At 53.7% G+C, this 12,232-nt stretch overlaps 3 protein-coding genes across 3 annotated transcripts; 1 reads left to right on the top strand and 2 right to left on the bottom strand.

The window, feature by feature from the left end:
* Positions 1–2,248: 2,248 nt before the first annotated feature.
* On the bottom strand, positions 2,249–3,558 carry LTHEOB_2745 (Nuclear pore protein; the record flags this gene model as incomplete). The annotated part of the gene is made up of 3 exons (XM_035511591.1): positions 2,249–2,409; positions 2,830–2,922; positions 2,988–3,558. The coding sequence occupies 3 exons, from the start codon at positions 3,556–3,558 to the stop codon at positions 2,249–2,251; spliced, it is 825 nt and encodes a 274-aa protein (XP_035363471.1).
* A 3,721-nt stretch (positions 3,559–7,279) lies between these two features.
* On the top strand, positions 7,280–8,780 carry LTHEOB_2744 (uncharacterized protein; the record flags this gene model as incomplete). Its single annotated transcript, XM_035511590.1, has 2 exons — positions 7,280–7,471; positions 7,533–8,780. 2 exons carry the CDS (start codon positions 7,280–7,282, stop codon positions 8,778–8,780), a joined length of 1,440 nt encoding a protein of 479 aa, XP_035363470.1.
* Positions 8,781–9,286: 506 nt separating this feature from the next.
* Positions 9,287–11,699, bottom strand: LTHEOB_2743 (Alpha-N-acetylglucosaminidase; the record flags this gene model as incomplete). Its single annotated transcript, XM_035511589.1, has 3 exons — positions 9,287–9,601; positions 9,719–11,402; positions 11,458–11,699. The coding sequence occupies 3 exons, from the start codon at positions 11,697–11,699 to the stop codon at positions 9,287–9,289; spliced, it is 2,241 nt and encodes a 746-aa protein (XP_035363469.1).
* Positions 11,700–12,232: the final 533 nt, after the last annotated feature.

Here is a 12,232-nt window from a genome sequence, read left to right as displayed (position 1 = left end):
CCTCAAGCACCCCGCTCCCTTTCCTCCTTTGGCCTTGATCACTCTCTGTTTGACTGGTATTGATTACGAGCAGCTTGTCTTGTTTACGTTACATGCGGCGTTTGCGGAACTTCAGCGCGGCAGTTCGCGGGAGCGCAGCCGCCAACTCATCTACTTTTTGCGAAGATCTTCTATGTCTGCGCCGCAGTCTTAATGATCGGCAGTGCAACCCTCAAACGCCAGTGGGCCCCAAGCCACAGCTACATGGATTCCGTAGACGGCTAAAACACCGAAAACTACACTCGTGTGTAGTTTTGCCGCTGTGGTATGTTCCGATCCCAACCCACAATGTAGCGGTCATGCCGGAAGTGAGCCGTCCATCACACCGCGATTCAGCCACCCGGGGTAAGTTACGGTTCGGATTCGTATTTCGTATGGTAATGCATATTGAGAGGTGTGCTCTCTCGGCGCACAAAGGCATGGTTCGACAATGTTTAAGCTCGAATTGTTCTCTCGACATGAGTATCCGACTCCCGGAGAAAATAGCCTCCGTATACAACTGCGCCATGCGTATCCCGTCTTATTAAAACATGATTGTGAAAACGGAAATATGTGATCGTCATCGCCGTAGTAACGCCTTTTCACCCCATTGACACCTCCAGGTTGCCTGCTACACTTCGCTTGTAGTTTTCTTTTCTTTTAACCCCCTACGAGCAACGCCACAGAAATGTACTGTTGCCAAGATTGCGCCCATGCCGATGGTGAAGGCAAGGAACAACATGAGGATGTTAAGGAAGGTACTCTCGAACATTGTAGCGGATATGGGATTCTCTGTTCTCTTTGATTAGCAAACGCTTTGCTGTGCGTTAAAGCGAGTACGTACAGTTGGTAGGACTAAGTGTATGTTAAAGGGGCTGCAATGTAAGCCTGGAAAGTTTTGTCGCTCTTTGTAATCCGCAAGAGAATGTAAAAGCAGAATAGTCGTGCCGCTTGTATTTGGATGATCCGGGAAAAGAGTGCCGTGAAAGAGTGATGTTGTTTGAATGTCGCCAAGCAAGGGAAAAAGGAGTGAAGGGAATGACTGCAGCAACAACGATGAACAAACCGACAGAACACCATAAGTATATAACACGCCCCGTCCATCATGATCGGCTCTGCTCAGGGGTGAGCCGCTGCCAGCGCCATCCAAAGTGAAACCGCCGCATCGTGATAACCAAATTGCAACCGTCGTCAGCAAATCTTTGCCAGAGCAGCATCCCTCAGTAGGCGCCAGAGCCTCGACCAAGCCACAGACCGCTCTTCCAAGCCCCAAGGAAGCGGCTGTGCTCGCTTTCAGCAGCATTCTACCCAAGTGTCGTAAGATTGACCCCCGTAACCAGGGCGTTTATTTCTATTTTAAGTAACGCTAGTCCCCTTCGGGAAGGCCAGCGCGGGCTCTAGCCTTTTGGCATCTAGGAGAGTCGCAAACACCTTTGCTTGGTTCCCGCCCTCATCCGCGACCCTATTGGCGCTATGCTCTGGGAATAGATGTGGGGGGTCTCCTATCTGTCGGCGTCAAAGCCGCTATTGGGCAAGTAGGGTTCGGAGATGAGACAGCCAAAGGTCCAGAAATACAGCGGAAGTGGGTACAGAAGGTGAATGCGGATCCCGAATACTCCTCTGAATAACGTGCATGGGTGTGCTTTAAACGCGCTACGTCCTGTGGACCGCCTATGCGAACGCGAACGTATTCGCTTTTTCGGTGATTGTCGTGCCGAAGCCGTGGGCGCTAAGTTGAAACCGAACATCGGAAAGATGCACCTCGCTCAATCACTAAGCCTTACCTTATCGACGACATGGCAGAACCCAGAAACAAAGCTAGACTTAGTACATCTTGAAAACCAAAGTCAACCAACTCTACCGGGATCCGCCGGATAATGGCTGTTGTTGGGATGCTTGATCGGAGGTAGGCAGAAGAACGGAGAAGCCTAAAGAAAAGGACAGTGAAATGGAACAATATCTCTCTTTTCGTCTCAGTACTACGAAACAGCCCGCAACCGCTCGCTAGCCCTGAATAACAAAGTCCCAGAAAGACCCCAATCTATCCAGCAACCAACAAGAATCAGCCCTCGGTCATGTTTTATTAATACCGTTCCGGTGATGTGTGCCTTGTAGTCCACGTGTTGCAAGAAGGTCCCGTATCATCATCTACAGGCTTGCTATCCTCCCCCCGTTCCTCACAATACTCTTCGACACCTTCCTCATCCAATTGCTGAAATGTAGTAGCATCTTAGCCTTCCTCATCGTATTCCTCCGTCAGTTCATGATCTTCGCCATCCTCGCCCTTGATCGTGTATAGAATTCGACGGCCACTTTCCTCCGATTCATCCTCCTCTTCTTCGTTGTCCTGGTCTTGAAAGTCTGAAGCCGCTGTGCTGGACTCTGCTTTGACTGGGTCCTCAAAAATTGCGCTCCGTTTTCGCTTTTGACCGTGTTGAATTTCGTTTTGGTCGGTAGAGCGTCCAAGCAGCTCGGCTTTTCTCTTCGCCATGTGATCTCTGTGTGAGTCCCGAACGGTAGTCCCAGGATACGTACTGAGAATATTGTCACATGTTGCTTGGATGTTCGATTCCCAAAAGGAACAATTAGAGTGGTCATGACGGTCGCCCACCATCCGGTATTGCCCGGCTGGCACGATCACCTTTATGGATAGGAGCCTGTTGGCAATCTCATTTACGCTCACTGGCATCTCTATAGAGGTAAAATTGCCCGGCTGCATTCCAATTCTGTGCAGCTCAGAAAGCAGCGACCCATAGACCATAGCGTCACATGCTTTAGCGAAATGCCCACCTCTCTGGCAAACCGTCTCACCCTCTGATATTGCATCGGAATACTTGCACAGTTCGTTGTCAACTTCTCGCAAAAGGTAGTTGATGATCCATTCCCGAGTCTCAAAGATGCTCTCTGGTGAACCTTTAGTAAATTTGAAAGTGAAAATCCAAGATGAAGTCCTGAAATACCTAGTATACCTGGCGGGAAATGGCGTTCCGGATCGTTGGGGTCCAGCACTACCTCTGACGTGCGTGCGAATCGACCATCCGGCAGCTTTTCCAGCTCTAGCACGAGCTTCATCGTGAGCTTCTCGAACTTCTGGTCCTCCCCGAACGCCCAGGTGATCCAGAGCCACTCTTCATGACCGGGTTCGGTGCCAAGCTTTCTGTTATGCTTCATCCACTTTCGGTACCAAGGCCGCACAATCTTTGTTGCGCCGTACTTTTCAGTCAGGACGGCCACCTCGAGTAAGAGGTGGAAGTCGATTTTGCGCGGCACTAAGTCGAATTGCAGGTGCGCGATGTTCAGGATGATCTCCAGTGCTTTCCAATCGTCGTGGGGAAGCGAGATCGTGTGGCCGTGCCTTGTTTCTCTGGAATATCCAGTCGGGTTGAGAATTCGGTCCCATGAGTCGCAGACAAGACACATGGTCTTATACGAAACGACAAAGGTTTTCTTATCGGGACTGCCGTTGGCCTGTTTGAGAAGGAGCCGTGTGTCGCCATTGGGGTCGAAGTACGTGACGGATGGTTCCCGTGTTCTGCTCATAATGGGTTGGCTTCTAAATGCGGCCGGTCTTGGTCAAAAGACTACCGCAACGCTGTGATTGAGTGGGGAAAAGATGAAGTGTGGGTCTTGCGGTAATGGCGTGTTTGCGGCTGCCCGTAAATTCGGCTGAATTTCAGTATTGGTCAAGATATTTGATGCACGTTTGGATGGCACCACGATAACGAAAGCAGCCGGCACGCAGGCGTCGTTGACAGAGGAAAGTGGGACGCGTCTGCACGCGAAGACGCGTCAAAAAAGAGTCGGCTACAAAGTGAGTAGCAGGGATCTGTCCCCACCTACGGATTCCGCGGGCCGCGCACCCGCTTCCGCTGCGTCCAACACGGCATAGCCCCTTTTCCCAAGGACAAGGGTCCAAATACAAAAACGAGGCTCGTCCTCTTGGCTGCTTCGCCCCTTCTCGTCTTGCACCAAATTGCCATGCTCCGCCCCGCCCCGCTCCGCCGGGCCGCTGACGCACGGTCCACAATAGGCCCTGACCACCTCCACCATCATCAAAAATTTCTTCCACGCCAACAAACAAGGCTAAAAAGAAGTCGTAGCACTCCGCTACGACAGCAAAAGAGGAATTCCGTCGCCGGGAATTGAACCCGGGCCTTGCCGGCACTTACAAGTGAGAGAACTCTCGAATTGAGAGCGGCAAATCCTAGCCACTAGACCACAACGGAGATGATCCACCTCAATTGCTTAAGGGCTGATGAAGAAAGGCTTTGTCTGCAAGTAATATGACCTGAAATTTTAGTGAAATGGATGGGGTAGGACATATTACAAGCCTGATAGACAGATGTTGTAAATATCGATTGCAATTCGAACCAAACCATGTGAAAATTGAGAGAAAAATCCCTCAATCAAACTTAGCGAGACGCCCGGTGCAGTCTTCCTTGAGATATAAACGGCTGAATTCTGCTCTAGAGCTCGTTCACTTGAGGGTTATGATATGCTGAGGTACCCCGTCACATTCCCAATAACTCGACCTCAAATCTTTCTCTTCTGTTCTATCGGCGTTGGAGTCTATGTGATTTTTTGTTCCTGCTGTAGAAGGGTGTGTGCTGTTCTCTGACTCCTTATGCGAAGCGTGGTAGCGTAAAATCTTGTCAAAAACGCAATGGTGATTGTTGCGATGCGGAGAAGAAATCGCAAGATTTCCAAAGGGTCTCAATATCCTCTTTGTAGAAGGTCCAGAAAACACCAACTCTGTGGTATGCGTCGGGTGGCTCATCCTCCCCATTTGCGACAAGCAGCCCTCTTAACCTGTGTGTATCTTGGGACACGGGCATACACCAGATACCAGAAAACTGGGCATTCCCCACCGTATCGAATGAGGCACAGCATAGACCTCTTTCTGGCTGCTCAGGAGCTGTCCAACAAAGAATATAAGTGTGCCCAACCCAATGATCCTTCGGGATATGCAGAAAGGCGGCTGGAGCGAGCGAGCACTGTATTTTTAAGAAAGCATCAGAGATATCAAACTGATTACCGCAATCCCCAGTCCCTCCTTTTTCAATGACTCGGCACAGCTTTAGAACGGCGTTCTTGTTCACCGAAAAAGTTCCAGTCGTGGCTGGGAAGATAGGAGTCTCCCGCAGAGAAAGCCATGACCACGTCGGTATGTGGTTGATTCGTCTTTCAGATTTCCAGTCGAAGCGCGTTTGCCAGAGAAGCTCCAGCTCCATGTGGTCCTCTCAAAGCCCGGCGAAAAACTGAGCTCGGAACAGGCTGCGAAAAGTTTTGACGATGCCCGTCAAAGCTACCGGTTTATCGGATTCGAAAGTCAACTTCGCCACCGAATACTTGCCGACGAACACTCTCCACGCTTCCTCCACCCGCTCAAACTCGTCGGGCGTGAGACCGTTGGCGTCACCCTTGGAAGGTACAATTGAGCTGGCTTTTTTGTAATGGCTACTAGGCCACTCATGGCCGGAATATTTGAGACCCAGCGGGAATCTCTCGCAAGCATAATGATGGTTGCATTCCCAGACCATCTCTGAAAGACCCCAATGGATTATCCGCGGGGCGAGGAACCGTTCCTGAAGGATCCACGCCCGCAGGCTGAACGGTGTCCAATTGAAGCGACACCAGAATGCATTTTGCCTTACACATATATATTTGATGTCATCACTTTGTATGAGTACCGGAGGGTCAGTGTCTACTCTCCTCGGGGCGAAGCAACCATCCTTCGCATTCTCTGCTCCTGATGCGGCGATGTTGAAGGATGCAAATTGATAGATTTCCCCCATACGGCTAGACTCTCGCTTCCAGTCTTCCAAGGAGTCCTGGTATATGCAAAGACTGTCGATCCACAAATATTGAGACCCCATCTTTCTTGTGACATGCACGGCATCCTGGAAAGTCGGATCTGGTTCGTCATCACGCAATCCGGATCCGATACACGCTGCGGTCTGCTTGTTGAGCGTCAAATGTCCGCCTTCTCCCCAGCAATGGCTTAGAGTAGCGTAATCAGGTCGATACGGTATGTCATCCCCTTCACAGAGTTTGATGCGGCCAGAGGAAGAACGTACGTTCAGAAGTCGTGTGGGCCTCCACGTTGCTGGTGGGACAATATTGCACTCCTTGTGTTTGGTTCGGCATGTGTGCATCCAGTTTTCCACAAGCGACCACACCTCTTCGGAATCACTGCTTGATGGCAATGCGCCCTGATTCATACCTGGTACGCTGGTCAGCACCATGTTCATACAGTTTCCAGCGACCAAAATACTTACAGGGGACCTCGTCAATCCTGTAAAACTCCAAAGAACCGACGAAATCGGGTTCTAGACCCGATACAGGGCACCTGGCTACGACATGAAGCCTCAGCAAGGCCCCAGTATCCTCGTCACAGTCACCCTTGATGTCGAGACTTGCCCACTCGCTGAACGGTGGTCTAATGCACCTGTTCCGTTCCATCCATTGGAGACCCATGCTATTCCTCAACCCTTTGGAGGCTGTTATGACTCTCCATATAACGGCTCAGAGCTTGCATGTGCGTGCTGAGCGTTCTATACCGCGCCAGGCTGGATGGCTTACGTGGCGGCCCCCGGGTACCCAGTGTTCGCGAAGTAAGCGGCTGCAGAAGTGGCATAGCTGATTGCTTGTACTCTCGGTCTCTTCCATGGTCGAGTTGTTGCTGGTGGGTAAAAGAGGTGGGAGGTAAATGTTTGAGCACTGGGTCAGATACGAGGTGGGGTGAAGCCTTATGTCTGTCAAACTCGGCTGTTTTAGAATCCTTCGTAAGAACTTGGATGATGGCTGCTTACAGGCATCTCAATTGGTCAGCCTTGTGACTTCCGCCGCATAAATTCATTTTTGAGGTCAGCTGAGAGCGTATCATGGTTTCACGCTGAAGACGAATTTCATTTCTCGAATCATGGCCCTACGATGGCAGGGTTACGGGAGTTTCAATCCTTGAGCCTGCCTTACGCTGCGATACTATTTTTGGAACGAAGAATGGCTTCAGTAGACTCTACAGCTTTTCTAAAAGTCATCAATAAATAGCCAGGTTAATAAATTAGCCGAGAACACCAATGATCCTTTGGTAAATCTATCAGCCGGAGACAGCGTCATGAGCCATAGAGGTGCTCAATGAGTCACATCAAGCTAGCCGTCAAATATGTCTATATAAAGAAGTGCTCCTTGAATTGAGTATGCTTCTCCAAAGCGTCAAAGCTCCCGACCACTCCCACCAACACCCTACCCGGAAGGCACCATGTCAATCCCACAGCGCCTCAGCCCGCCCATCGAGGAACTCCGCCAATTCTACGTCGGCAAAGACATCAACGATGTCCCCAAGCCCGCCGCCATCCTCGACGTAGCCATCGCGCGGCGGCACTGCCAATCCATGCTCGACGCCACACGCGCCCTGGGCGTCGGCTTCCGCGCACACGTCAAAACACACAAGGTCAGTCTTTTCCCCCCAACACCTCAAACACAAAACACCTCCCGCTAACAACACCCCACAGACCACCCAGCTCGCCCTCCTCCAAGCCGGCGGTACCTCCTCCACCACCTCCTCCACCTCCGAACCAGCCCACTTCATCGCCTCCACCCTCCCCGAAATCCAGCACCTCGTCCCCGCCCTCCACTCCCTCCGCGCCGCCGGCCGCCACCCCGTCACCATCCTCTACGGCATCCCCCTCCCGCCCTCGCACGTCCCGCGTCTCGCCGCGCTCGCCCGCTCCCTCGGCCCCGGCACCGTCGCCGTCATGCTCGACCACCCCTCGCAGCTCGCCTCGCTCGCGCTTTTCGCGCAGCTGGCAGGCTTCCCCGCCGGTGTTTATGTTAAAGTTGATACGGGGTACCACCGCGCAGGACTGCCGCCGGGGGGGTTGAATAAGGGGGGGTTGGTGGAGAGGGTGGTGGGGATGGAGGCGGCGGCGGCGGGGAAGGGGGAGGCGGAGTTGTGGGGGGTTTATGCGCATAGTAGTTTGAGTTATAAGGATGAGGGGCCGGGGGCGGCGATGGATAATTTGGCGGGGGAGATTGAGGGGTGTTTGGAGGCGCTTAGGGAGAATGCGGGGGTGTTGGGGAAGAGGGGGAAGGAGAAGGAGGTGGTGATTAGTGTGGGGGCGTCGCCGCAGGTTACGTCGATTGAGAATTTTGCGGGGAGGGATGGCAGGGAGGTGGGAGGGTCGGAGGCGCTGAAGGAGGCGTTGAGGAAGGTGGTAGAGGGGATGGCTGGGGGGTTGAGGACGAGGCTGGAGTTGCATGCGGGCGTGTACTCGGTCATGGATGTGCAGCAGTTGTCGACGAATGCGCGGACGGGGCTGGGTGGGGTGGAAGAGGAAGTCGCGCTGTCGGTGGTGGCGGAGGTGTGCAGTGTTTACAATGACGGGGAGAGGGGGCAGCCGGAGGCGCTTGTGGCCGTTGGTGCGCTGGGTCTGGGAAGGGAACCTTGTCCGTTCTACAAGGGATGGGGCGTTGTCGGGAGCAGATCGTACACCTCGCTGGATTCCAATGGGCACGGTCGCCGGTTGATTGTGGAGAGGATCAGCCAGGAGCATGCAATCCTCGCCTGGGAAGCCTCTGGAGAAGACACGACAGAAGGCTTGCCGCCGATTCCGCTGGAGGTTGGGCAGACCGTCCGCATCTATCCGAATCACGCATGCATCACTGGAGCACTGTATGGCTGGTATTTGGTGGTGGACTCGAGCGATAAGCTGAACAGCTCGAAGATTGTGGATGTCTGGGTTAGGGCTTCGGGATGGTAGGATGGGAAATTCCTACTATCATTTACTACAAGCGATAGAAAAGTCGACTGGGTCTGTACTATAATTTGTAAAGTTTTAGCATGAGCAAAAATGGAAATCTCACCTCTACTTCGTTCACCGAGCTAAGACAGGAATGCGATAGTTCATGAAGCCCAGAACCTCTTGACAATGTTCAGGCAATGTTTTAAGGGATGGAAGACTTCCTGGTATATCGGGAAAGTAACTTTAGAGAAGGTGAGCGTATAACCGTTAGTCGTGCTTCTGGATGCCTTTGATACCACCAGAAATTAATTATCAAATTCAGTGCTGTAAGATACTAGACAAAAAGCGATTTGAGGAACGGATACTTTTGAGGTTCTCAGGATAAGAGGAGGACAGAAATGGGATCTTGCTTAGATTGATATATAGGCTTGTAATCTGGATCTGTAATGTAAGTAGCTGTAGAAATAGCTACGATTTACCACTTGACATGAATACCAGAACAATATAGAGACAGAATAGTCGTTCTACTCCAACCCAAACACATCCGGCCACTCAGCCGTAACCTGAGTGATCACATCCCGTACCTCCTCTCCTTCCCCCTCACACACCCCCTCGTCATCCCCCTCCCCCCACCTCTCCATCTGCCACCCCTGCTCAAACGCAATCAACCGCTCCTGCACCGCACTTTCATTATACGCAGCCCCCCCACCCGCCGCCGCGGCGCTAACCAGCTCCTCCACAAAAATCCTCCACCGCTCTTTATAAAACCCCAACACCAACCCCGCCCACTCCTTCGACGCATAATCCTTAATCTCGCCATTCGGCCCCCACAGCGTAATCTGATTCCGCGCATTATACTCCAAGTAGTCCGCCACCCCTCCTTCTCCTTCTCCCCCTTCCCCACCCCACCCCCGCGCAGCCCTCACCCACGGCCCCAAACAAAAATGCCGACTTACCCCCAAAACCCGCCCCAGCGCCCCCAGCAGCCCCGCCATCTTCTCCCCCTTCGCCGCGATAGCGTCCACGGCATCGGACGCATTACCAGTGGCGACGCTGTCGTTGAACGCGCCGACCAGCTCCGCGTACAGCGGCGCGAAGGCGTCGGCCAGCACCTGCCGCGTCAGATCGATCGCGTCGAAGGCGAGCGCGGGGTTGTCGTGCCAGACGCGGTCCGTCTGCGGCGGCGTAGTGTTCAAGGAGGAGCTGTGAACGACGACGAGGTCGGTCCAGGCCGAAAGTACGGCGGCCGGGGCGAGCGGCGGCGGAACGAGGGACGGCGCGGTGAGCGAGGGGCGGATTTCGAGCAGGGCTTTGGGGACGGAGGCGAAGGCGGGGGCGAGGATGGCGGTGTTGTTGTAGACGGTTGTGCGGAGGGTGGACCAGGCGGTGTGGATGGCTGGTGGGAGGGGGTTGTTCGGGGTGGTGGAGGAGGTACGGTAGCGCCGGACGGCCCAGTCGTGGAAGTATTGCGTAGTGTTGATCGGGGTCGTGGACCAGGCTTGCGCGAGGAGGAGGGAGTAGATGACCTCGTTGCCCTCCTGCGCCTCCATGGTCAGGCCGTAGCCGACGAGGGAGGCGGAGTCGGCGAGGGCCGCGACGGGGTCGACCGTCACGTTCTCGATCTGGCCGTACAGCGCCATGGTGCCGCCGAAGTTGTGCAGCTGGCACCAGATCCACGGCTTACCGTAGTACGAGTTGGTGCGCTGCCACTGCGGGAAGCTCTCGGAGAAGAGGTCGAGGATCAGCATGTCGGCGTCGTCTTCGACGCCGGACAGGTAGGCCTCGACGCGGGCGTCGGTCCAGAAGTCGTACTGCTTGACGTAGAACAGCCAGCCCTGCATCAGCCACACGGCTTGCGGGTCTGCGCCCTTCAGCGACTGCCACGTGCCGTGCGAGACGTTCCTGAGGTAGTCGAGATCGCCGGAAAGCGGGTCGTTTTCGTTGTACTGGTCCAGAGTGTATATGTGAGAGACGTTGCCGTATGCGGCCGTCTGCTTGTCGATGAAGCTTTTCTGCAGCGTCGAGAAGGCCGGGTCGAATGGTTCGAGGAACGTCACGTTCGTGTACTCGGACGTGAAGTTGGCCCACCGCGACCCGTTCACAATCGAAGCGTCGGGGAGCACCCGAGCGATTGCGCGTGGCACGAAGCCGGTGAAAGATGGCAACACAGGCGTCATGCCCAACTCAACCATGCGCCGCACGATCCGCTTCTGCAACGCAAACTGCCCGTCGATCCATGACATGGGCAGCTCGCTGCCTTTCGGCCAGGAGCCCTGGATGTTGCCGAAACGGTTCCACGCCTGGAACGCCGGTCCGCTGAAGAAGGAGCTGATTTCAGAGTGCGTGAGTCCTATTTCGCTGAATACGTCGTAGATGATCCGCTCGACGCCAACCCATGCCAGAGGCAGATTGACGCCGCGGAGTGCGAGCCAGTCGAGCTCGAGCTCCCAATCAGTCCAGTTCCAGAAGGCCGTGGTGTAGGAGAAGGTGACTGTGTTGAAGTGATACCGCCACGGTACGGTGCTGGCCCCGGAGAGTGTTCCATTGACACTAGGAAGTTCAGAGGGCGCTAAATGCAATCGAGAGCCAATGAACCAGTAGATGTCTACCTCCACCACATCGGCAAGATAGCGGTACAGCCTGAGAAAATTTCAGAACTCAGGAAGGCACAGTCTTCATCAGCAGGCCTGCTTACCCGCTCGCAAGTCCGCTGAGAGAACCGGACTTAATGCACACATGTCCTTTGGTAGGCGTTGATACAACGTATGCGTCATAGCCAGCGGTGCTGTTCTCCGTCAGGATGAACTCGAAGTCGTCAACGTGTGCTGGAATGCGTCGTTTCACGAGGTCAACTAAGCCTTGCGCTCCTGGAGAAGAGGCTGCAGCAATACTTAGGGCAGTGGTGACAAAGACCGTTACGACAGAAAAGAAACGCATGGTAGCACTGGTTACTGCACCACGGCGCAAGTTGGTAGACAGTGTCTAGAAGAGCTGAGGGCGCGATTATAAGGGACGCCGCGAAGGTCGTATTGACTGAATCCTGAATCCTGTGCAACCCCAGCTTCTGCAAGGCCTCCCGAGCGGGGAAGGTGTCATTCGTACGGATGGTGTTGTAGCCGAGGGCTAGCGCGAAGAAGAGCAGGATCCTCGGATTTAGGGTAACTCTTGCCCTGCCCTTTTTCTTAAGAAAAAGAAAGAAAAATTACAACAACACAAGGGTAGTTGAAGCTATCGTCCGGACGTGTATGTAGAGTTTTTAATTCGACATTCTCGTCCGGACGATAGCTTCAACTGCCCATTACGTGAGCTAAAATAAATAACGCTGGCCTTCGGATGCAATGCCCCTCTGGACGTCCGGTGGCGCGTAAGCGAACGTCTGACGGGCGGCCGTTATCATTCACACCACCTGGACGGTGAATCACGCGGAAAAAGGTCCAAATAGGTAATCCCAAAATCCATTCCGAAAAGGC

Source organism: Lasiodiplodia theobromae, assembly GCF_012971845.1.
Source record: "Lasiodiplodia theobromae strain AM2As chromosome Unknown scaffold_7, whole genome shotgun sequence".
NCBI classification, from domain to species: Eukaryota; Fungi; Ascomycota; class Dothideomycetes; order Botryosphaeriales; family Botryosphaeriaceae; genus Lasiodiplodia; species Lasiodiplodia theobromae.
The sequence above is the reverse complement of the archived record's forward strand: the minus strand, read 5'-3'. Positions and strand labels throughout refer to the sequence as shown.